Below are 21902 nucleotides of genomic sequence, written 5' to 3' on the forward strand. Positions count from 1 at the left end.
ACAGAAAATCTTACTAATAACCGAAAATTCCCTAATAAGATCGAAGATTCCGCCCTGAGAAGATATAGTCCCATTAGTAAGAGGGATAGCGCTCTGAGGTTTGAAATAACCGCGTTGCCCTTGATAGTGAAGAAAATACTGTTGTCCTCTCTCTACCTCACAATAAAAGCTCGGGCACTTTTTAAGGACACAAAAGCATCCTGAACGGCGGCGGGAGGGCAGTCACCGCAGCTCTGGGCGCAGAAGCTCCAGGCTGGGCAAGGTGGGCGTGCCCACTCAGCGAAGGAAAGGTCCCTTCAAAACCTTGCACCGCTACGCTTGAAATGTGCGGTTGACTCCGAAATGAGGCTCGGAATTCCACCCACGCCCCCTCCTCAGGCCTCCCTAAATGAGATGGTTGCACCAATCAGAGAGCCCAGTGCCCGTGCTAAATCATGGAAGACGCAAGGAGCAAGGAGACCGGCGGGAGGAGGCAACAAATCCCGATGCCCCTCAGGGGCCGTTGTCCCAGAAAGATGCCTGCTCGCCCTGGCTCCTCAACCCTCTCCCAAGACCCGAGATTCCCCTGAAAGGAAGATTCATTTACTTTCACCTGTGGCTTGAGACTGAGAAATTTCCAGCCACTCCCTCTTCTGACCCCAGTGTCCAAAACGTTCACCCCTAACGTTTTAGCCAAGAAAATGATCCCGTTGGCAAAAAAAAAATCTACAAAAAGCAGGTATCACAAATTAAAGTTGAGTCCGTCCAACTGCAAGGACATCCCTCCCTTTCTCCTTTATGGAGGGGGAGGGAATGAAGTCTCGTCCTTAATTTAAAAATGTTTAACTAAATATTTAAAAATTAGGTAATTAAACGAATATTTATTAATCACTTACTATGCGACAGGCGCTGTTCTCAGGGAGTTTTACACTGTTCCAGCAACTTATATTATCTCTGCACTCATGGAGTTGACATTCCAGTTAGGCAGGGAAAGTAACAGACTTGGGGACTTATGGTTTTGGTTTAATTTCCAATTATCTCCCCTTCCAACCTAGACTCTTGGACTCAGCGAGATGTTAAGGAGCCAAGGGCCTGGAATTACAGCCAGTGAATTGGGAGACAGGGCGTGGCTGTTTCAGGACCACGGACAGCGCCCGCCGTTCTGTCCCTTAGGCCTCCCTTTAGTCGGCTTCAGTCACCAGCTCTCGGCCAACCGGCCCCACAGACCCTGCCCGCCTCCCCTCCCGGCTGTAACTGCGGTGTTTTCCCCCTGTTGGAGTGGGGGCTGGGGGATTAGAGTATTTCGTCCTCTACTTCTCGGTAAGAATTTGTAGTGAGGGTTGTTGTGCTTGTCTTTTGGCTCTTTAGAACATTTGGAATCCCTATTTTTGTTTGTTTTTCACTATTCTTTTTATCTTTTATTACTCCCGGGGTGGTGGGGAGGAGATGCTGTGGACAATGGGGGTGGAAAATAGATATCCTCTACAGGGACTCGAACCGGTGGTGAGGGGTGGTCCGGAAAGGAGTGGTGTCCGCCCAGCTGTTTCGTTTGCATTTGATGTAAGGTTTAGAGCTTTGAAGAAATGGGAACGCGGAGCCCAGAGGCGGAAGGAGTGGGCGAGCGCGAGCCCTCCGGTCTCTCCTGGGTGTTAGGGGTTTCCGAGCCTGCAGCCCTGGCTACTCGATCCTGTCCACCCAGGACAACCTTCCTTTAGGTCAGCGACGGCTGGGACTTGGGAACACGACCCTCCGCCCACAATGCCCTTTCCCAGGGATGTTTAAAGATATTCCAATCGGATTTGGAGCCGAGCCTTTCAGCAAAAGAAAAAAGGGAATGGGTGGGAGGAGAGTAAGGCGTGGAAGGGGCCCCAAACAGGCTGCGGGAGAGATTTTTATGCGTAAAATATTGTCCACGTCAAGGTGAGTAAATGAGAAATGTCATTCTTTTTTTTTTTTTTTTCTTTTAAACGCATTTAGCATTTTTAGCCTCCAGGAAAGGTAATTTGGAGCCACGGTGTTGGTTCATTTCCGCTGGCTCTTTAAGATCTATTTTAAGTATCTAATTTATGACCAAAAAAGAGGGGGAAAAAATGGCAGTGCTCACCGTTTAAACGTCTGTCTCCTGAGACGAGAACTGTGGGAAGCGTTGTTAACCTTACACTCGGCTTTTCTTAAGTCGAGGCTAAAGCCTATTCGGTGTGTTTGAGTACTTTAAAGATAGTTCCCAAATTATTCTGGACTTTCTTTGGGGACCATCGCTAAATCGACACCCCTACTTCAACAGATCACACCATAGTCACTCCTGAAAGGCAGGAAAGGGTTAAAAGGGTTGTGAGGAAGGCAGAATTTCAGCCAGAACGAGGGAAAGGACTCCGGAAATTACAATCTTTTCTGCTAATGAAGAGAGCTGAGTTCCTCAGATAATCGTCAAATGGTCCTTCCTCCTTGGTATTCAAAAGATGAAAATATTCTAATATTAAAGAAATTAATCAAGGAGGACACAGTGATTTGTATTTGGGCAAATCTTGCGTAAATCTTAAACCCAATTCCTGCTATTCCAAACACGCAGACGAGGGACCAGCAGGTGGCGATAGATTACAATTTCTGAGAGGAAACAACAGCCCCACAAGGGAGCAGTTCTTCAACGAAAACTGCAGGCCCGTCCCCGTTCACATTCATACCCTGCCATATTTCACAAAGCAGGGCGGTTTAAAATGCTGAGAGATGCTGCCGGAAGTGGGCTGAAACACCCAGGGTCTCTGTCCCTTTGGTGAAAGAGACGGGAATGTGAATATCCATTTCTTTCCCCACAGAGCTTTACCCCAAAGGTAGCCTTAGGAAAGGAACTCTTTGATAGAGGCAAGGTATTTCACTGCAAAAGTGGAGACCAAGGAAATAACAGATCTGGACTGCAATTCTGACTGAGAGCTTTTAAGATGTATCTATATTTTCTACTCTTCTTTCAACAAAAACTAAGGCAAAATCAGTCTTTTCCCAAAAGAGTGGATGCAACAAAGTTGATTTCCCACATGAGATGCTTTGGTGAAATGGTATGGAATGGGAGAGTGGCTACAATAATATTTTATCTATTTATTTCAGTGTAAAAGCTCTTACTGTTTAAAATAACAGGAAGTTAGCCTTTGTTTTTAGATGTAGGTGACTTGGACTATTGTTTATGAGAAGCCTCTGGAAGGTTCTGACTCAGTCATGGAATATCTGAGAATTTAAATTTCTGTTTCAGATTGGGTTCCTTTCCGAATCCTGGCCAGTTACTCAGGGAAGAAAACTGGAAATTTAATGGGAGGGATTCATCTGAGCTGTTGTAGCTCAGTCCCTTTTATGTCAAGAACTTACATGTGAGAGCTCACTGGAATGTATTCACAGCCAAATTTCTCACCTGTATCATCTGCAAACAGTACCATGGGTTTCCCCAAAGCACTTAGTCACCTGGAGCTCATTCTTTCTATCTTACCCTCAGTTCCAAGACTGAGGTCCTGTTTTCTTTGCCTTTGGGTAAGTCTGGGACCCCTCAAGCAATGCCTAAATATGTGGGTTAAATGATAATATCTTCTCACTGGGGCTATAGGCACATTATCTCAACTTCAAAGCCAGGGACAAGCCACAGACAAGCGGCTGAATAGACAATATATTCCTAAAAATCTTCAGGTGGCCATCTGGAAGGCACCTAGCAACTGAGGAATGAGTGTGCAGAGTCATTTTGCACCAGTTGTTTTTTCTTGTTATATCTGGATTCAGATGAGTTGAAAAGAAAATGTAGAGAAGGAAGAAGTAAGTCTCAAAAAGTCAGAACCATCTACAGGACCTCAACTAGCCTACGAAGGAGCCACCAGTTACATTAGTATTTAAGCCATCGCTTTAACAGGTTGTAAAAGAGCTCAATTTAGCAAGTTTTATTTTGAGACAACTTTCTCAAAGTATTCTTTTAATTCTGTTTAGTACATGATTTTTAATATTTTTCTTCTTATTTTCTTTCATTGGTGAGTTACAAACTAAGAGAAGGAGGCTTTGGGATGATGCTGCTGCCTGCTGATTTGTGTATTCTGCCTCACCTTTAGATGAGTTCTTTTGACGCCAGTAGGAAGAAACTGAACTTGGTGCCTGTTATGATGAGGAAGAGATTTTCCTCCTAATACACTGTCCAGTGGTAGACAGGGTACTGTGAAATTTATCATCTTTACAGAGTGATCATTTTCAAGTAATCCTTTTTATGGAAAGGCGTTTAAAATAATTTTTATTAGAGGTGAAGATAAACTTAGGACCTGAGAGCATGAAGCAGAAAAAACTGCATTTCAGAGTGGAGAGGAGGCAAGTTACAGTATTAATAAAGGAGGAAAGGAGCTCATGAAAGTTAACCAACTATTTGTCGGGGAGAAATAATTTTCTCTGCTCTTCAAGGTCTTCCTAGCTGGACAAAGAATCAAATTGATATGAGACAGATTAACAGGAGAAAATCAAATTTCATTTTGTACATAGGAAATCCACACAGACATGAAATTCCAAAGCTAGGCAGGCAAAATGAGGAATATATATCATCCTGAACTAAGGAGAAGAGATTAGGGGTCTGGGACCTCAAAGGGAAGGAATGCAATTCACAGGAAGATGAAAAAGAGTAAACACTGTTTAACCCAACAAATGTTTGCTGAGCCACTCAGGAACAATGGGACATAGAGGATTTGATCAAATAGACTTTGTTAGGTTCCTCCTTGTCTACCACACCTAGTTCATATTATACTGTAGTTATGTATGGTGATAGCTCTCTTCTTAGATTGGGTCCTCTATCTAAATTCTTTTTAGGCAGTTGATGGGGAGGTAAAGAGCTTTTTCTGAATCTGCTGGGGTTTTTAAAATTTATTGTTATTATTTCTTTCTAACTCAAAAGAATCTTTCTGCCAAAGTGGCCTCTTGGGGTGGCCTGCCCTTGACCCCTATAATTAAAAATATATTTGTACAGTTATTCAGCAATAGGAGCAATAATAAGTTCTAAGAAAATAGGGACTTTGGGGGGTGCTATTGATGTTGGATTGCAATTTTTGCTACTTAAATTATCCAATTAAATGTAAGGGTAAGCAAGTTTGTGAGTATATTAACTGTTCTATGAAGATCAGCAAGTTTCTATATCAGATGACATTTCTTTTCTGAACATAATGGCCTATTTATTTACTTATCAGTATTTATCCTCATTAGAAGCTTCTAGCATACCAAAAAGAATACTCAGGCCTGCTAAAATGGCTCACATATAATAGGCACTCCACAAATATTGATCTCTCGTTTCTGCTTTGCCTTGTGTTAACTTTTCTGTACCTCAGGTCAATTTTACCTTAACTCTTTTTAAAAGTTTATTTTAAAAAATACATAATTTTTACTTTAAGATAATATGTAATTGTTGAAGAAAGTATAAGACTCTATAATGAATTGAAATAACCTCATCACCCAAACTCAACCATAGTTAAACGTTTATTTTATTTTTTCCCCAGATTTCCACCCCCCCACCCCACTTCATGTATAGGCTTAATTAAAAAGTTTTTCGTATTGGACAGATATTTGTACACCCATGTTCAGAGCAACATTATTCGTAATAGCCAAAATGTGGACCCAACCCAAGTGTCTTAACAATGGATGAAAGGATAAACAAAATGTGATATATACACAGTGGAATATTATTTAGCTATAACAAGGAATGAAGTATTGATACATACTATGATGCTGATTAATCTTGAAGACATTATGCTAAGTGAAATAAACCAGTCAAAAAAGGATAAATATTTTAAGATTCCACTTATATGTGGTACCTAGAATGGTCAAATTCATACCGATAGAAAGTAGAACAATGGTTGCCTGGGGCTGGAGGGAGGGGGAATAGAAGTTATTGTTTACTGGGTATAGAGTTTCAGTCTGAGAAAATGAAGTTCTTAAGATGCATAGTGGTGATATTATCACAACAATATGAAAATACTAAATGCTACTCAACTATACACTTAAAAATGATTAAAATGGTAAAATGTATGTTATGAATATTTTACCACAATAAAAGTGATGCATGCCCATGACAAAAAAAAAAAAGAGAGAACAAATAAAAACTATAAATTAAAAAATAAACTCTTCTTACCTACCTCCCCTCCTCAATTGCACAACCCAGGGATAACCATTCAAACCAGTTTCATGCAGGCATACCTTGGAGATATTGAGGGTTCAGTTCCAGACCACTGCAATTTAGCAAATGTCACAATAAAGCAAGTCAAATGAATTTTTTGGCTTCCCAGTACATATAAAAGTTAAGTTTACATTATACTGTAGTCTATTAAGTGTTAGCATTATGTCTAAAAAATCTAATGTACATACTTTAACTTAAAAATACTTTGTTAAAAAACACTAACCATCATCTGAGCTTTCAGTGAGTCATGATCTTTTTGCTGGTGGAGCTTCCTGCCTAGATGTTGATGGCTGCTAACTAATAAGGGCTGTGGTTGGTGAAGGTTTGCAATTTCTTAAAATAAATTTATTTTTATTTTTATTTCTTTTTTATTTTTTTTAAAGATTTTATTTATTTATTTGAAAGAGAGAGACAAAGTGAGAGAAGGAACACAAGCCGGGGGGTGAGAGAGGGAGAAGCAGGCCTCCCGCTGAGCAGGGAGCCTGATGCGAAACCAGGACCCTGGGATCATGACCCAAGACGAAGGCAGACACCCAACGACTGAGCCAACCAGGCGCCCTTAAAATAAATTTCTTAAAATAAAGCAACAAGGAAGTTTGCCTTATTGATTGACTCTTCCTTTCATGAACGACTTCTCTGTAGCATGTGATGTTGTTCAATAGCATTTTACCCAAAGCAGAACTTCTTTCAAAATTGGAGTCAATCTATCAAGCCCGGCCACTGCTTTATCAACTAAGTTTATGTAATATTCTAAATCCTTCTTTGTCATTTGAACAATCTTCACATCATCTTCACCAGGAATAGATACCATCTCAAGAGTCCACTTTCGTTGCTCATCCATAAGAAGCAACTTCTCAGAGGCGCCTGGGTGGCTCAGTCGGTTAAGCGTCTGCCTTTCGCTCAGGTCATGATCCCAGGGTCCTGGGATCAAGCCCCATGTCAGGCTTCCTGCTCAGTGGGCAGTCTGCTTCTCCCTCTTCCTCTGGCCTTCCTCCCTGCTTGTGCTCTCAATCTTTTTCTCTCAAATAAATACATAAATAATCTTAAAAAAAAAAAAAAAAAAGAAGCAACTCCTTATCAGTTCAAGTTTTATCATGAAATTGCAGCAATACAGTCACATTTTTAGGCTTCACTCCTAGTCCTCTTGCTATTTCCACCACATCTGCAATTACTTCCTCCACTGAGTCTTGAAACCCTTAAAGTCATCCATGAGGCTTGGAATCAACTTCTTTCAAACTCCTGTTAATGTTGATATTTTTACTTCTTTTCATGAATCACCCATGTTCTTAATGACATCTACAATGGTGAATACTTTCCAGAAGGTTTTCAATTTACTTTGCCTAGATCTATCAGAGGAATCACTATCACTGGCAACTATAGTCTACAAAATGTATTTCTTATACAATAAAGACTTGAAAGTTAAAGTTCCTCTTTGATCCTTGGGCTGCAAAATGGATGTGTTAGTAGGCATGAAAACAACATTAATCTCATTATACAGCTCCATCAGAGCTCTTGGGTAACCAGGTGCATTGTCAATGAACAGTAATATTTTGAAAGGATTTTTTTCTGAGCAGTGGGTCTCAACAGTAGGCTTAAAATATTCAGTATGCCATATTGTAAGCAGACGTGCTGTCATTCAGGCTTTGTTGTTCCATTTATAGAGCATATAGGCAGAGTAGATTTAGTATAATTCTTAAAGGCCCTTATTTTTTTTCCAAGTTTTTATTTAAATTCCTGTTAATTAACATACAGTGTAATATTAGTGATTCAACACTTACATACATCACCAGTGCTCATCACAAGTACACTCCTTAATCCCCATCACCTATTTGACCCATCCCCCCACCTACCTTCCTTTTGATAACCACCGGTTTGTTCTCTGTCATTAAGAGTCTGTTCTTGGTTTTCCTCTCGTTATTTCCCCCTATGTTCATTTGTTTTGTTTCTTAAGTTCCACATATGAGTGAAATTATATGGTGTTTGTCTTTCTCTGACTTATTTTGCATAGCATAATACTCTCTAGCTCCACCCACATCATTGCAAATGGCAAGATTTCATTCTTTTTGATGGCTGAGTAATATTCCTGTGTGTGTGTGTGTGTGTGTGTGTGTGTGTGTGTGTGTGTGTATACACATCTTTATCCACTCATCAGCCATGGACATTTGTATTCTTTCCATAATTTGACTATTGTTGATAATGCTGCTATAAACATAGGTGTGCATGTATCCCTTTGAGTTATTATTTTTGTATCCTTTGGTAAATATTTATAGTGTAATTGCTGGGTTGTAGGGTAGTTCTATTTTTAACTTTCTGAGGCAAGTCCATACTGTTTTCCAGAAATGGCTACATCAGTTTGCATTCCCACCAACAGTGTAAGAGGGCTCCCCTTTATCTGCATCCTCGCCAACTGAGGGCCCTTAGGTTTTCAGAATGGCAAATGAGCATTGGCTTTAACTTCAAGCCACCAGCTTCATTAGCCCCTGACAAATGAGTCAGCCTGTTATTTGAAGCTTTGAAGCCAGGCATTGACTTCTCTCTGGCTATGAAAGTCCTAGATGGCATCTTCTTCTTAAAGAAGGCTGTTTTGTCTATTGAAAATCTATTGTTTAGGGTAGCCATCTTCATTCATTATCTTAGCCAGATCTTCCGGTTAACTTACCGCAGCTTCTACATCAGTACTTGCTGCTTCATTTTGCACTTCTATGCTGTGGAGAAGGCTTCTTTCCTTAAACCTCAGGAACAAACTTCTGCTAGCTTCCAACTTTTCTTCTGAAGCCTCCTCACCTCTCTCAGCCTTCAGAGAATTGAAGAAAGTTAGGGCCTTGCTCTGGATTAGGCTTTGACTCAGGGGAATGTTGTGGCTGGTTTGATTTTCTATCCAGACCACTAAAACCTTCTCCATATCAGCAGTAAGGCTGTTGCGCTTTCTTATCATTTTTATGTTCACTGGAGTAGCACTTTCAATTTCCTTAAGAACTTTTCCTTTGTATTCACAACTTGGCCTAACTGGTGCATGAGGCTTAGCTTTCAGGCTATCTCAGCTTTCAACATGCCTCCCTCAGTAAGCTTAATCATTTCTAGCTTTTGATTTAAAGTGAGAGATATGTGACTCTTCTTTTCATTTGAACACTTAGAGGCCACTGTAGGGTTATTAATTGGTTTCGTTTCAACATTATTGTGTTTCAGGGAATAGGGGGGCCTGAGGACAGGGAGAGAGAGAGAGAGAGAGAGAGAGAGAGAGAGAAGGGTAGGTCGGTAGAGGAGTCAGCACACACACATTTATCAATTAAGTTTGCTGTCTTCTATGGGCATAGTTCATGGCACCAGAAAATAATTACAATAGTGACACCAAATCACATGCAGATCACCATAACAGATCACCATAACAAATATAATAATAATGAAAAAGTTTTAATATTGTGAGAATTACCAAAATGGCACCAAGAGACTTATTCAATGCAGGGTTGCCACAAACCTACAATTTGTAAAAAAAATGCAGTATCTGCAGAGTGCAATAAAGCAAAGCACAATAAAATGAGTTATGCCTATATTTCTATTTTACACATACTGTGAACTGGCACAAGGGTCCACCAATTCCCCTTCCTTGGCTTTGAGTGGCCATGACCCCTTGGAGACCTGAGGGTAACCTTAAGAGCCCAGTTTGGCTTACAGTCTTAAGAGGATGTTATCGGTCATCATGTTTGCTATGCTGTGACATGGACATTAGGAAGGGCTCTCTTGACTATAAGTAATAGAAAATCTGAAACAAATAGGCTTGAATGGTAAGAAAATATATTGTCTTACATAGGATATTCAGAGATAGGGCAGGTATTAAACCAGAGTTAGCCCCATTATAACTCCTAACCCATGGCAGCTGGTGAGTTTATTAGGAAAGCCAATCAGAGAGACCTTTCCCTTCTTAGTCTGGCCTTGGCAGCCTTATCCTACCCCTACTGTGAACTCTCAGTACCTCATGACAGTGGACACTTGCCCAGAACCCCAAAACATTTCCAATAGATCTAGGCTTTCCTTCACATCTGGCACTATGAGTTATGATCAAGCATTCACTCTTATTGAACATCAGTATTTTAGGCAAATATCAAAATTACATATATCTTACAGGTCAACCAGGGTAAAGTTAAAGGGAAAAACCACACTGCAATGAAAGGGAATGCAGGTTGTCACCTTGTTTAATATATAAAGAACTGTAGGATAACTGAAGGCTTTATAAAGACCAATACTGGGGAACAAAGGAGAGGCATCTCTGATTCCATGCTTGGGACTGCTGGGGCAGTGGTCCAAACAGAACCAACCACCACAAACCAAGGTTATGTTACATGCATTTTCTGAGGTATTAGATAGGCTTTACTTGACAAATCATCTCCCTTTCTTCAATCTGTTTCTCTCTACTGACCTTTTAGGGAGGAAAGCACAGGGGTGAAGGGTAGGGCAGCATTAGATTAAAATAACCTGGATTTGGAATACCTGGCACTCTCCCTTTCCAACCTGGGCCCAGCAGAATGGCTCTCTCACAAAGAAGAGCAGTGAGTAGGGCCACTCTGTCACCAGTGAGCTAGTGACCAGACCAGAGAACACACCATCAACATTCACAAGTGCATCATCCATGGAATAGGCTTTAAGAGGTATGCTCCTCAGGCACTCACAGAGATCTGAAAATTTGCCATAAAGGAGATGGGAACTCCAGATGTGCTCATTGACACCAGGCTCAACAAAGCTGTCTGGGCCAAAGAAAATAGGGAATGCCCCATAAAGGAGTATACAGTGTTTACGTGCAGTCATCCAGAAAATGGAATGAGGATGAAGATTTGCCAAATAAACTCTGTATACGTTAGATACTTAGGTACCTATCCCACTTTCAAAAACCTAGTCAGTCAGTGTGGATGAGAAATGACCAGATGGTCAAATAGTTATGAAACCACCACACACACACCAAAAAAAGAGACCTAGATTTGAATCTGCTAATTCCCAGGTATGTGATCTTTAGAAAGATACTCTCAATTTCTCTAGGCCTCAGTTACTTCAAATGTAAATGGGAGATAATAATGCCCACCCTGTACAGGTGTTATAAAGATGAAAAACATTAACATACGGAATGCTTAGTACATCCCACAATATGCACAATGCGTAACAGCTAATCAGTACATATAATCATCATCCTTCCTACTAAACCTGCTCACCTTAAACATTTAAAAAAATATTCCTTTTCCCTATGTCTTCCAACAATACTTCATCTTCTCCTTTATATCAAACTCCTTGCTTTCCTTTTCAACTCCAGTGCACTCAAACTCACTGAAATATGGCTCTCCCCCACCCCACTCGACTGACCCTGCTCTCCCTAATGTCTCCAACCACCTCTTTGTGCTACCCAACACCTTTTTTTGTTTTTATCTTACTTATCCTCTTTACAATGTTTGGCCAAGCAGACCTTTCCGGGCCTAGAAGCTCTCCTGCATTTCTGTAGTAGTATTCATTATTAGGTAGGATGTTTTTGGCAGCAAATAAAAAAAAAAACCCTCAATCCAAACCATTTTGAATAATAAGAATGCTATCTCACATAACAATAAGCACAAACAGAGGGCTGGCTTCCAGAGCAGTTAACTGCGTGGCTGAACATCACCAGAAATCTAGGTTCTTTTTGCTCTGCCATCCACAGCATTAGCTTCATCCTAAGATTCAGTCCCCTCATCATCATAAAATGGCTGCCAGCAGTAAGAAGGGCAGCATCCTTCCTGGTTCTTAACCAGAAGGATGGAGGAATCTCTCCTTCCAATCATGAAATAAAGTCCTTGGTCTGGTTGGGCCAATGTAGGTCACATGACCTCCTTTGGAACAGTAACAGTCACCAAAGAAATGCCATGTACTGATTGGCTGAGGGTACCTTTCTTGAGTCCCATGGCTATGTGTGTGCGGAGTGAATATCCTAACAGAATCAGAGCTCTCTTAGCAAAGATGCAGGGAGGGATAGATGCTGAGTGGGCAACCAATAGCACCCACTATATTCACTTCCTTGATTTTCCTGCTGGCTGTTCTTCTCTTTGTGCACTTCTCTTTCTTAGACTACCACTTAAATGTTTATCATTTAAGATAATTTTATTTTCAGTCCTCTTCTATACAGACTATACTTTCTCTGTGAGCCATCACTTCCTTATCTTTGATTACTATCTCTAACCAAAGAGATACTTCTGTTATGTGTTATCTAATTGAGTCTAAACTGATGAGTCCTAATTAAGGCATCTATTTCCAACCAAAGTGTTTCTTCCAAGCTCCATACCATGAATTCGAAAATATGAATACTTACCCAATACTTCCTATGGTAGGAAGAATGATTTCCCCCCACTCTCAATGATGTGTATGTATGTCCTAATCCCCAGAACCCATAAGTGTGTGAGGTTACATGGCAAAGAGCAATTAAGATTACAGATTCAATTAAAGTTGCTAATCAGCTGACTCTAAAATAGGGACGATTATAGATTACCCTGGATTATTCAGACATAAGTGTCTTTAAAAACGGAAGAAGATGGGGCACCTGGGTGGCTCAGTCATTAAGCATCTGCCTTCGGTTCAGGTCATGATCCCAGGGTCCTGGGATCGAGCCCCGCATTGGGCTACCGTGCTCTGCGGGAAGCCTGCTTCTCCTTCTCCCACTCCCCTGCTTGTGTTCCCTCTCTCGCTCTCTGTCAAATAAATAAAATCTTTAAAAAAATAAAAAACAAAATAAAAATGGAAGAAGATGGGGTGCCTGGGTGGCTCAGTTGGCCTAGCATCTCACTCATGATTTCAGCTCAGGTAATGATCTCAGGGTCATGATTTCAGGGTCATGAGATCGAGCCCCATGTTGAGCCCCTGGTCTGGCTTTCCACTTAGCAGTGAGTCTGCTTCTCTCCCTCTGCCACTCCCCCATAAATCTTTTTTTTTTTAAAGATTTTATTTATTTATTTGAGAGAGAAACAGAGAGAGCACGAGCAGGAGGGCAGAGGGAGAGGGACAAGCAGTCTCCCCACTGAGTGTGGAGCCAGATGTGGGGCTCGATCCCAGGACCCTGAGACCATGACCTGAGCTGAAGGCAGATGCCTAACCAACCGAGCCACCCAGGGGCCCCCAAATAAATCTTTAAAAGTGGAAGGAGGAGATAGGGTGTTGAGAGTTTAGCTAAACTATTCCATATTATTGCTGCCTTGGCATCCATTTTGTGTGCCTAAGCACACTAGCCTCTCTCTCAAGCTCATGAGATAACCACCCATAGATAATAGCCTACAGAATCATAAGTGTAAACTGATATAACTTCCCCAATACCCCTGGTGATAAACAATCTCTTCTGCCTCCCAACTGCTTCCCCTGTGCACCCCTTAGATAAGACCCCCACTGAGCTTACCAAAACCCTGAACTTTTTGGTTTGAATTGGCCAATCCAGCCTTAGCCTGGGAACCCCAAAAGCACCCACTCATGGCCCTAATAAAGGCATGCCCCAGGTCCTGCTTTCCACTTTCTGTCTGCGCCTTGACCTCCCTATGTGGCCCCTCTGATGCATGCCATGTACCTCCCCCAGGACCTGTAATAAACTTCTCTATTTTACTTTCTCTTGTGGTATTTGTGGAAGCATCACTTGCCATCTGACACACCAGGGGTCTCCTTAACAAATGTTAATTTAACAAACATCACAACACAGGGGAGAGAGGATTAGAGAGATGGCAACATGAGAATGTCTCAGCCAGATGTTGCTGGTTTTGAAGACGCAGGAAGGGGCCATGAGCCAAGGACTGTGCATAAGCTCTAGAAGTTGGAAAAAGCAAGGAAAGAGATTTTCTCCTAGAGCCTCCAGAAAGAGTGCAGCCTTGCTGACACCCTGATTTTGGCTGAGTGACACTCATTTTGGTCTTCTGACCTCCAGAACTATAAGATAATAAATTTGTGTTGTTTTAAGCTGAACCTCATGGGTTTGTTGGATTAAATAAACTAATATGTGCAGAACAGGACCTGGCACACGGTTGGTGCTATGTAAGTATTTTCCATTATTAATTTCCTCTCTGAGTAACTCACATAGAGGTAAGACCTAAATCTTAAGAAGGAGCTCAAACCAATATGGATAAACTATAAGAACTGTGTGACAAATAAAGAACAATCAGATTAAAATGCAGCGTTGTTCTTTATATTTCCATGGTATACAGTAATGAAAATACATGAAGATTGAACCATAGCAGCAACTTTCATCACCCGTCTTCACATTCATCAGAGCTTTCTTCACTTAGCTCCTCACTGCTTTCTCCTTCACTCTCACCGCTACTATCTTCTTCACTATCTTCATCATCTTCCTCAAAATTTTGGGATTTCTCTGCCATGGAAAGGAAGAGAATTGCTTAAAATGTTCTTGATATTTCTACTCTTTGAAAAATCCTAACTCTCCTTGCTTCCCCCTCCACTAAGAAATACCCATCTTTGGAACATGAGGACTGAGCCAAACTTTGCTAACTGTATGTAGGATTCAAAGTAGTAGTACAAAGAAGACTATATTCTTACTGGTATAAAGATGTTTATGGATTTAGAGTAAATTTAAAACATAGGTCTATAAAAATATATATATATATTTTTTACTATTGTTACCATAATTCTTAGTTAAATAGGAGTGAGATGCAGGGTAATTTAGAGGGTACTGCTTTTCCTTGGAATTGTGGGATAGCTCCTCTAACATGTGTGGCAATGAGCATGTTCTGTGCCCTGTGAAGACTCTGTCAGTGCCCGATGCCTGGTGTCCAGGAACCTGCTTCACTTGGGCAGTTCCACAACCCCACGGAGAAAAGGGAGTCACCTTGACCACCCACAAAGCCCAAGCTGGTTTCATTAAACCATCCAAAGACAACCAGTTAGCCTTTTCTTAACCACTTCCTGAGGGTGTACTTCACCAATCTCCTGGGATAATGGGTTTTTAAATAGTGACTGCTCATAGTTCTATGAGAAAGAAGGAATTTCAATTTTTAAATTTACCCATCAGCAACATTTCTTCAATAAGTAAGAAAAACTCCTTGGCTTCAGGATTTTCTGGTTCATAGATTAGGACTGAAAATAGACAACAGAAGGTTTGTTACTAACAAAGTGTTTCAGCAAACAGGTTCCTCAGAATGAGACACTGGAGTTGTCAGAGTAAGTGAAAATGCACAAAGCAATAAATACCAACAATTATTCCAGAGGAATACCTAAGTGCAAATAGAGAAAATGTTCTACTTATCATAGGTGCACTGTAAGAGAAATAATTCTCATTATATTTTCTACATCCTGTCTAAAGAATGCAATCTCCATCACTATGAGGCTTTCCCCACAGGCCTTGTAGACAAAGTGTTTTTTGACTAAAACCAAACAAGGGACATATCCTGCAAAATGTGGAGGCTTCGCTAATGAGAAGACTGTGCACCTTGAGGAGTATTCATAATTCTGCTTTATCCGTTTAATGTTGTGACTCCCATGTAATATCTTGATGGCCCCCAGGGGGCACTGAAACATCAAGTGTGCCGTTCACCTGACTAAGAGTAAGACAAATAATTGTGGATGGTTCAACTAGGCTCCGGGGCTTATAGGACATCATCCCATATGGCTTTCCTCCTGACACACCAAACCAGTGTCTCTCTTTCCTAATCTACCTACATAACAATTTACTATCGATCTGGGTTAGCATGACTGTGCACCTGCTCAGAAGCTGCTTTTAAGGATCCTATAGGTATTTAGACACCTTTTAAGGTTTCTAATAAAAGTATCTTTTAATTCATTTTAAGTGGGACTCAAATATGCTTATCATTAGCAGTCTAAATCTTTCTCCAAGCCTCTTCTTAGAGCAGTTTCTCTAACTCGCCCCTTGAGATACTAGGTTCTTAAAATGTTAATACATATTTGGGAAACTAGGTCAAATGAGGTTAATCAGGGAAAGTTTACAATAGGAGCAACTGCAGGATTTTACAGAACCACTAATATGCTCATAACTATTATGAATCTTATAGAGTGGAGAATGTGGTTTCCCCAACTTATTATTCCCATGGAATCCTTTTTGATGTAACACTCAGTAAGAAATCTTAAGTACAGTTTAGAAAATTTCATGTTGGAATTAGGATTATTCCATGGGACTGGAGTATAGAATCCGCTACTCTTATGGTTTAACAAAAACCACTGGCAAATGTCAATTTTCAAAGTGAGGGAAAGGTATCTGCTTTGAAACTTAGCCCAGAAATATGTATTCTAGGTGAATACAAAATTCTCCTTACTCTTTCACAGGCTAGTAGGGTTTGTAAAAGGGTAAGAAAAGTCTCTAGCACACTCAGTTAGGGTCTGGGAGTTGTTCCCAACCTGAGCCCATAAGCAGATCCCAGTATGGGTCCTGAAGAAAGACTCAGATGTGAATCCTGGTTCTGCTACTATCTAGTTGGGTCTCCTTGGGGAAAATATTTAATATCTCTGTATCTCAGTTTCCTTATCTGTAATAAAACTATTGGCCACATTAGGCTGTTCTGATGAATCAATGAGATCATGTAGATAAAGCACTTAATCCAGTCCTTGGTGCAAGGTGAGTTTTCCGGAAATAGTTTTGGACCTAGAGAAAGACTTGGCTCCTTCCCAAACATTCAGTGGATGTTTCCTTCTGGCTAAAGAGCTGGGGCAGGAGCCAGGGGATTCTGCTGCCCGTAGGGCTCTCAGTCCCTCATACTGGAGGCTAGTCTAGGGTAGACAGAACATTGGTCTTTTTCACTGTTGCATGCCTAGGAGAGTGCCTGACACAGAGCTGGAGCCCTCAAAACATTAAAAAATGGAATAAGTGAATAGTAGAAAGCAGTCCTTTTATGCCTAGATAAAATTATACTGTAGGTTAATAGGAAAAAGTGATTTATTTTACCCAAAAAAAGAAAGATGGGATGCCTGGGTGGCTCAGTCGGTTAAGCGTCTGCCTTCAGCTCAGGTCATGATCCCAGAGTCCTGGGATCGGTTCCCACATCGGGCTCCTTGCTCAGAGGGGAGCCTGCTTCTCCCTCCGCCTGCCATTCCCTCTGCTTGTGCGCTTTCTGACAAATAAACAAATAAAATCTTAAAAAAAAAAAAAAAAGAAGGAAGGAAGGAAACTTCATTGTAACTATCCTTTCTGAAGATATATCCATCTGTATTTTGTTAGACCAAAGTGATGAGAAACATTTTGGTTTTGTGACCATTATTTTTAAACACTTAAAATTATAATTGATGAAGTAGGTCTTCCAGGCCTCAATGTTTCTTTGGTGTAAAATGTTGGGCTGCCTGTGAGCAGCACTGCTGTGCTGAGGAGAGTGAGCAGCAGGTTCCCTTCCTACAGGTAAAGAGACCAATAAACAGAAAGATTGGCATAAAATGTCATAGTCAATTATGAGCTGAACTAAGAAAAGTACTTGGAACTCTTGACTTTGTCTAATATAAAAACCACTTTTCCAGGATGCTTCCAATGCCTGGCAAGAAATGGCATACAGCTGAGACCTCAGTTCTGCACAACATAGCAGGAAAACCGCTGAGGAAATACTGGGCACATACAGAAATTGTGTGTGGAAGACATAAAATTCAAGCCTTCACTGACAAAATTTCTTGGGGGAATCCAATACAAATTTTTTTTTAAGTCAGGACAAAGAGAAAAGAAACCATAGGCACGTGGACTGCCAGGCGGGAAGCCCTGAAGCCCAATGGAGATATAAATGACTTTACTGTGATTGGACAGCAAGGAAACATACTAGCAACCAGCAGCTTTATTCAGAAAATGAGTTTATAAAACATTTTAGAAGGGACAAGGATGCATTATTTTATATAAACTAATTGCCTTTGATACAAAGAAAATATATTAGTTGACCACAGGAGCCATTTTAAGCCTGACTGACCCATAAAAGTACCCCCTTTCCAAGTCCCTGCCTCCTTGACCAGAAATATAAGTTTATGAATCAAATGAGGAAATGGAAATATTGTAGGATATCAGAGGCTTTCAAGCCAGACCTAGGATCTAATCCTAACTCTACCTCTTAGTAGTTGTGTGACTTTGGTGAATTAGTATTCCTTGCTAAGACTCAGTTTCCTCATCTGTAAAGTGGGGTTCATAATATCTGCCTCATAGAATTGTTTTAAGAATTAAACAAGGTATTCAAGAATGCTCCCATTATTAGTAGGTGGTCAATACATATATATATAAATATATAAACATGTAAATAATCTGTTTACATACATAAATATACAAATACATATAGAGAGAAAAGGGGAAGTGTTCTGTAGAAGAGCTAGAAGATAGAAAAAAAAAGACAAAACAATATACTGTAAGCACTTACATATAAAATATTTTGGGGTCCATCCTAGATGAAAAAAATTCATTTTGTCTGTTCTTCTGAATACAGAGAGGAACTTTGGGCAGTCCTCAGCCAAGTGTTTCCTATTAGCATCAAACTAGTACTTTCTCCTCCCTGAGACAGAGCGCCTCCAACTCTCTGTTCTTTCTTGAACTTGTTTGACATTGCTAATCCTGGGTCTCCCTAATTTCATACGGTTGGCTGGAATCTGCCTCAGGGGTAGCCAATCCTATTTTGCATGCACCCAGCCCGCACTCCCATCTCTGAGCCTCTCTGCCCAAGTTTCCAGTCATTCCCCTTCCTCCCGGGAGCAGCGTTCTTTCCCAACTGGCTCCCTGGATCATGGAGCCTGTCTTAGGGCTCTCCACACGTCCTTTCCTGTAGTCTCATCCTGAGTTTGAGGCACTGCTATTTGACACTGACAGAAAAGAGTGACTAGTATTTCTGGATGAGCCAGTAGGGGTAAAAACCAAACCAAACCATAGTTAATGTCAAACCCAAAATGGTTTAGAGCATGTGTGCTAGGATTCCTGCTTTCTCTCCAGCTCCCAGCATAATGTCTGGTACAGAGCTGGTGCTTGATATGTAGAGGAAGGAAGGAAGGAAGGAAGGAAGGAAGGGAGGAAGGGAGGAAGGGAGGAAGGGAGGGAGGGAGGGAGGGAAATGTTTTACAGGGACATAACCCCATTAGGATAGATCAGCTTGAACTTTTTCATCCCCACTGACCTGGCACTTAATGTGTGTTCACTGGTTTGAGTCAGATCAATAAGCATTTTATTGAGCACCTACTGTTTATGTAGCATACTGCAGGGCTAACAGCCAAAACTCAATGACAGATGTGGTGATGTCAGGGCATATATTTTGTAAGCTTCAGCCAGAGGCTTTCTAAAATGACCGATGCATATGGAAATAAAATATATACATTTTCCCATCACTAGGCTCCACAAGAGACTCTGAGAACTGAGAGGGAAAGCTGCGGGCTCACTCCCTTCCACAGCAGTCCGCAAAGAGGAAAGGTGCTGTGGGAGGCGGCAGCTTGAGTCCGGGTTCTGGCTGTGCCGCTAGCCCCTCGAAGAGTGCTGAGCAAGCGGCTTATCCTCTCTCTGCTTCTGCTTCCTTATTTACAAAAATAGACAACTGCACACGGTGCTCTGGAAGGATTCCTTCTGATCAGAAATTGTATGTTTGTGTACCACCCCCAAATAGTTTTAATCCAAATATTTATTTGATGGCTCTAAAGGTCAAAGTGCTTGAAAGGATTACACAAGGCAAATTATTTTGGATAATAAATAAGTAGTGTAAAAGCATTCAAGAAACCCCTTTTAAAAATCAGCCAACGATTTAAGAAGTACTGTATCCACAGTGGAGAGTCTGTGTGAGGCAAGTGAGAGTAGGTCCTCACGAGCCCTATACTACATTTTCACTGAAGGACTTGCACTGTAAGACTTAGGTCTAACACTAGCTAATATTTTGAGTCCTATTATCAATAAAGTTTAATTGTAGAGTTGCCATTTTCTCTTTCAAAATAATTATGACTAATGTATTATATATATATATATGATGTATATATACATATATAATGTAATATATATATTAGATTTTTATTTATTTATTGGACGGGGGAAGAGGGAACACAAGCAGGGGGGAACAGCAGAGGGAGAAGCAGGCTCTCCGCTGAGCAAGGAGCCTGAGCTGGGGCTCGATCCCAGGACCCTGGGCTCATGACCTGAGCCAAAGGCAGACGCTTAACCGACTGTCACTAGATAGTTTAAACAGCAGATTGAACACAGCAGAAGATAGGATAGGTTAACTCAAAAACAGGTAGGTCAATAGAAAAATTCCAAAATGAAGGATAGAAATAAAAAGAAATGGAAAAACAAGAGCTGAGTATAAGATACATCAGCCAAATCACTAAAAATCAAAGAAAAAGAAAAATAAGGTAGATCAGATCATTCCTCTACTCAAAAGCATCCAATGATTTCCCACCTTGCTCAGAGAAAAAGCCAAAGTCCTTAAATTGTGAAAAGGTACTATGCAATCTACAGAACCCCCAAACCATAACCTCTCTGACCTCATCCCCTGTCACACTTCCCCTTGCATATTCTACTCTGGTTACATTGTCCTCCTTGCTGTTCCTCCTCAGGCACACTCACATCTTGGCACATTTGCTATGAACCCTGCCTTCCTGGACCATCCTATTCAAAACTGCTTTGCCTCTTTCTAGTACTTTCTCTTCCCTCTTCACTACTTTATTTTTCTCCACAGCACCTATCATTTATGACACGCTAATTATGTATGAATTTGTTATCTGCTGGATACTAGATATAAATGTGGGATTATCTGTCTTACTGACTGCTGTATTTCCAGTGCCTAACAGTGCCTGGCACATGTAGGCACTCAAATGTTGTGAAATAAATGCATGTTGAGTAAGGTTTGCTGCACTCCCTCACACTTCTTTGAAACTAAAGGCATAAAGTTACTAACCCATTATCTATAAGGTAAAGATTGTGACTTATTTTCCAGTGATGATTAGTTTTTGTTAGTTTATCCCACTCAAAGTTATTCTAGAAGTCTAAATTAGTCTTTATACCAATCAACTTAACTTATTAATAAGGAATAACTGATAACTGAGATAGTATCAGGGAATTCACTAGGCTATAATCATCAGACCATCTTACATACTATGGAATGCATTTAGAAACAAAGAAAAAATTAGAAAACAGGAAAGTATTTTGTACTTACTCATCTGACATAATTTTTTTGCCAAATGGTAGTCTTGGCCCATTTCTGCTCTCAGGAACTGGAAAACATTAAGAAATTCTTCAGGTAAGTACTTTCCCCAGAGAGAATTTAAATGTCAATTATAAACTCCCTAAAAAATATTCCATTAATGTCGAACTATTTGGCTTTTAACATTTACATGTTTTTCCAGGAGTGAGTCTATAATCAATCGATCTATGATTTAAGGACTTCCCATGGCAAGGCAACAGAGAACAAGTAGGACACCTCCATGTTGCTGCAGCCAGACTACGTACCTACCACTTAACAACTTGAGAATAAATAGGTTGATTCAACTGGCAGAGATAGTAAAGACATTAATCACCTTAATATACCTTTGGTTCAGACACTTTTATTTGTAAACTTCATCCATGATTACATGACAATATTAAGTTTAAAAAATTTAGATTTACAATGATGTATATTTAATATTTTCCAGCTCTTATACCATCCAGTTTTTGTTTTACTATTTTATTCTATTTTTGTTGTTACAAAGTAGTACATATTTTTGTATGTAGGAAATTTAAAAGCTAAATAAACACATTCTGTCCCCAATTAAAAAGCATTTATATTTCTACCATCCAGGGATGTTTATTTTTAGCATCTTCATGTGTATTGTTTTAGTGTTT

The 21902-nt window shown here is 40.5% G+C and overlaps 1 protein-coding gene and 1 pseudogene across 5 annotated transcripts in view; both read right to left on the minus strand.

Moving 5' to 3' along the window:
- Window positions 1-6384: 6384 nt before the first annotated feature.
- Window positions 6385-9850, minus strand: LOC116630159 (annotated as a pseudogene).
- Window positions 9851-13257: 3407 nt separating this feature from the next.
- ERICH2 (glutamate rich 2) overlaps window positions 13258-21902 on the minus strand; it is a 29356-nt gene continuing 20711 nt past the window's right edge. For all 5 annotated transcript variants that reach the window (XM_032408344.1, XM_032408337.1, XM_032408359.1 and 2 more), the window contains 3 exons: window positions 21238-21295; window positions 15152-15223; window positions 13258-14501 (listed from right to left, as the gene is read on the minus strand). In XM_032408344.1, coding sequence (XP_032264235.1) covers window positions 14380-14501; window positions 15152-15223; window positions 21238-21295 — 252 coding nt within the window. In that variant the 3' untranslated portion in view covers window positions 13258-14379. The remainder of the gene's footprint in view (window positions 14502-15151; window positions 15224-21237; window positions 21296-21902) is intronic.

Source organism: Phoca vitulina, unplaced genomic scaffold, assembly GCF_004348235.1.
Source record: "Phoca vitulina isolate PV1807 unplaced genomic scaffold, GSC_HSeal_1.0 scaffold1, whole genome shotgun sequence".
Lineage (NCBI taxonomy): Eukaryota > Metazoa > Chordata > Mammalia > Carnivora > Phocidae > Phoca > Phoca vitulina.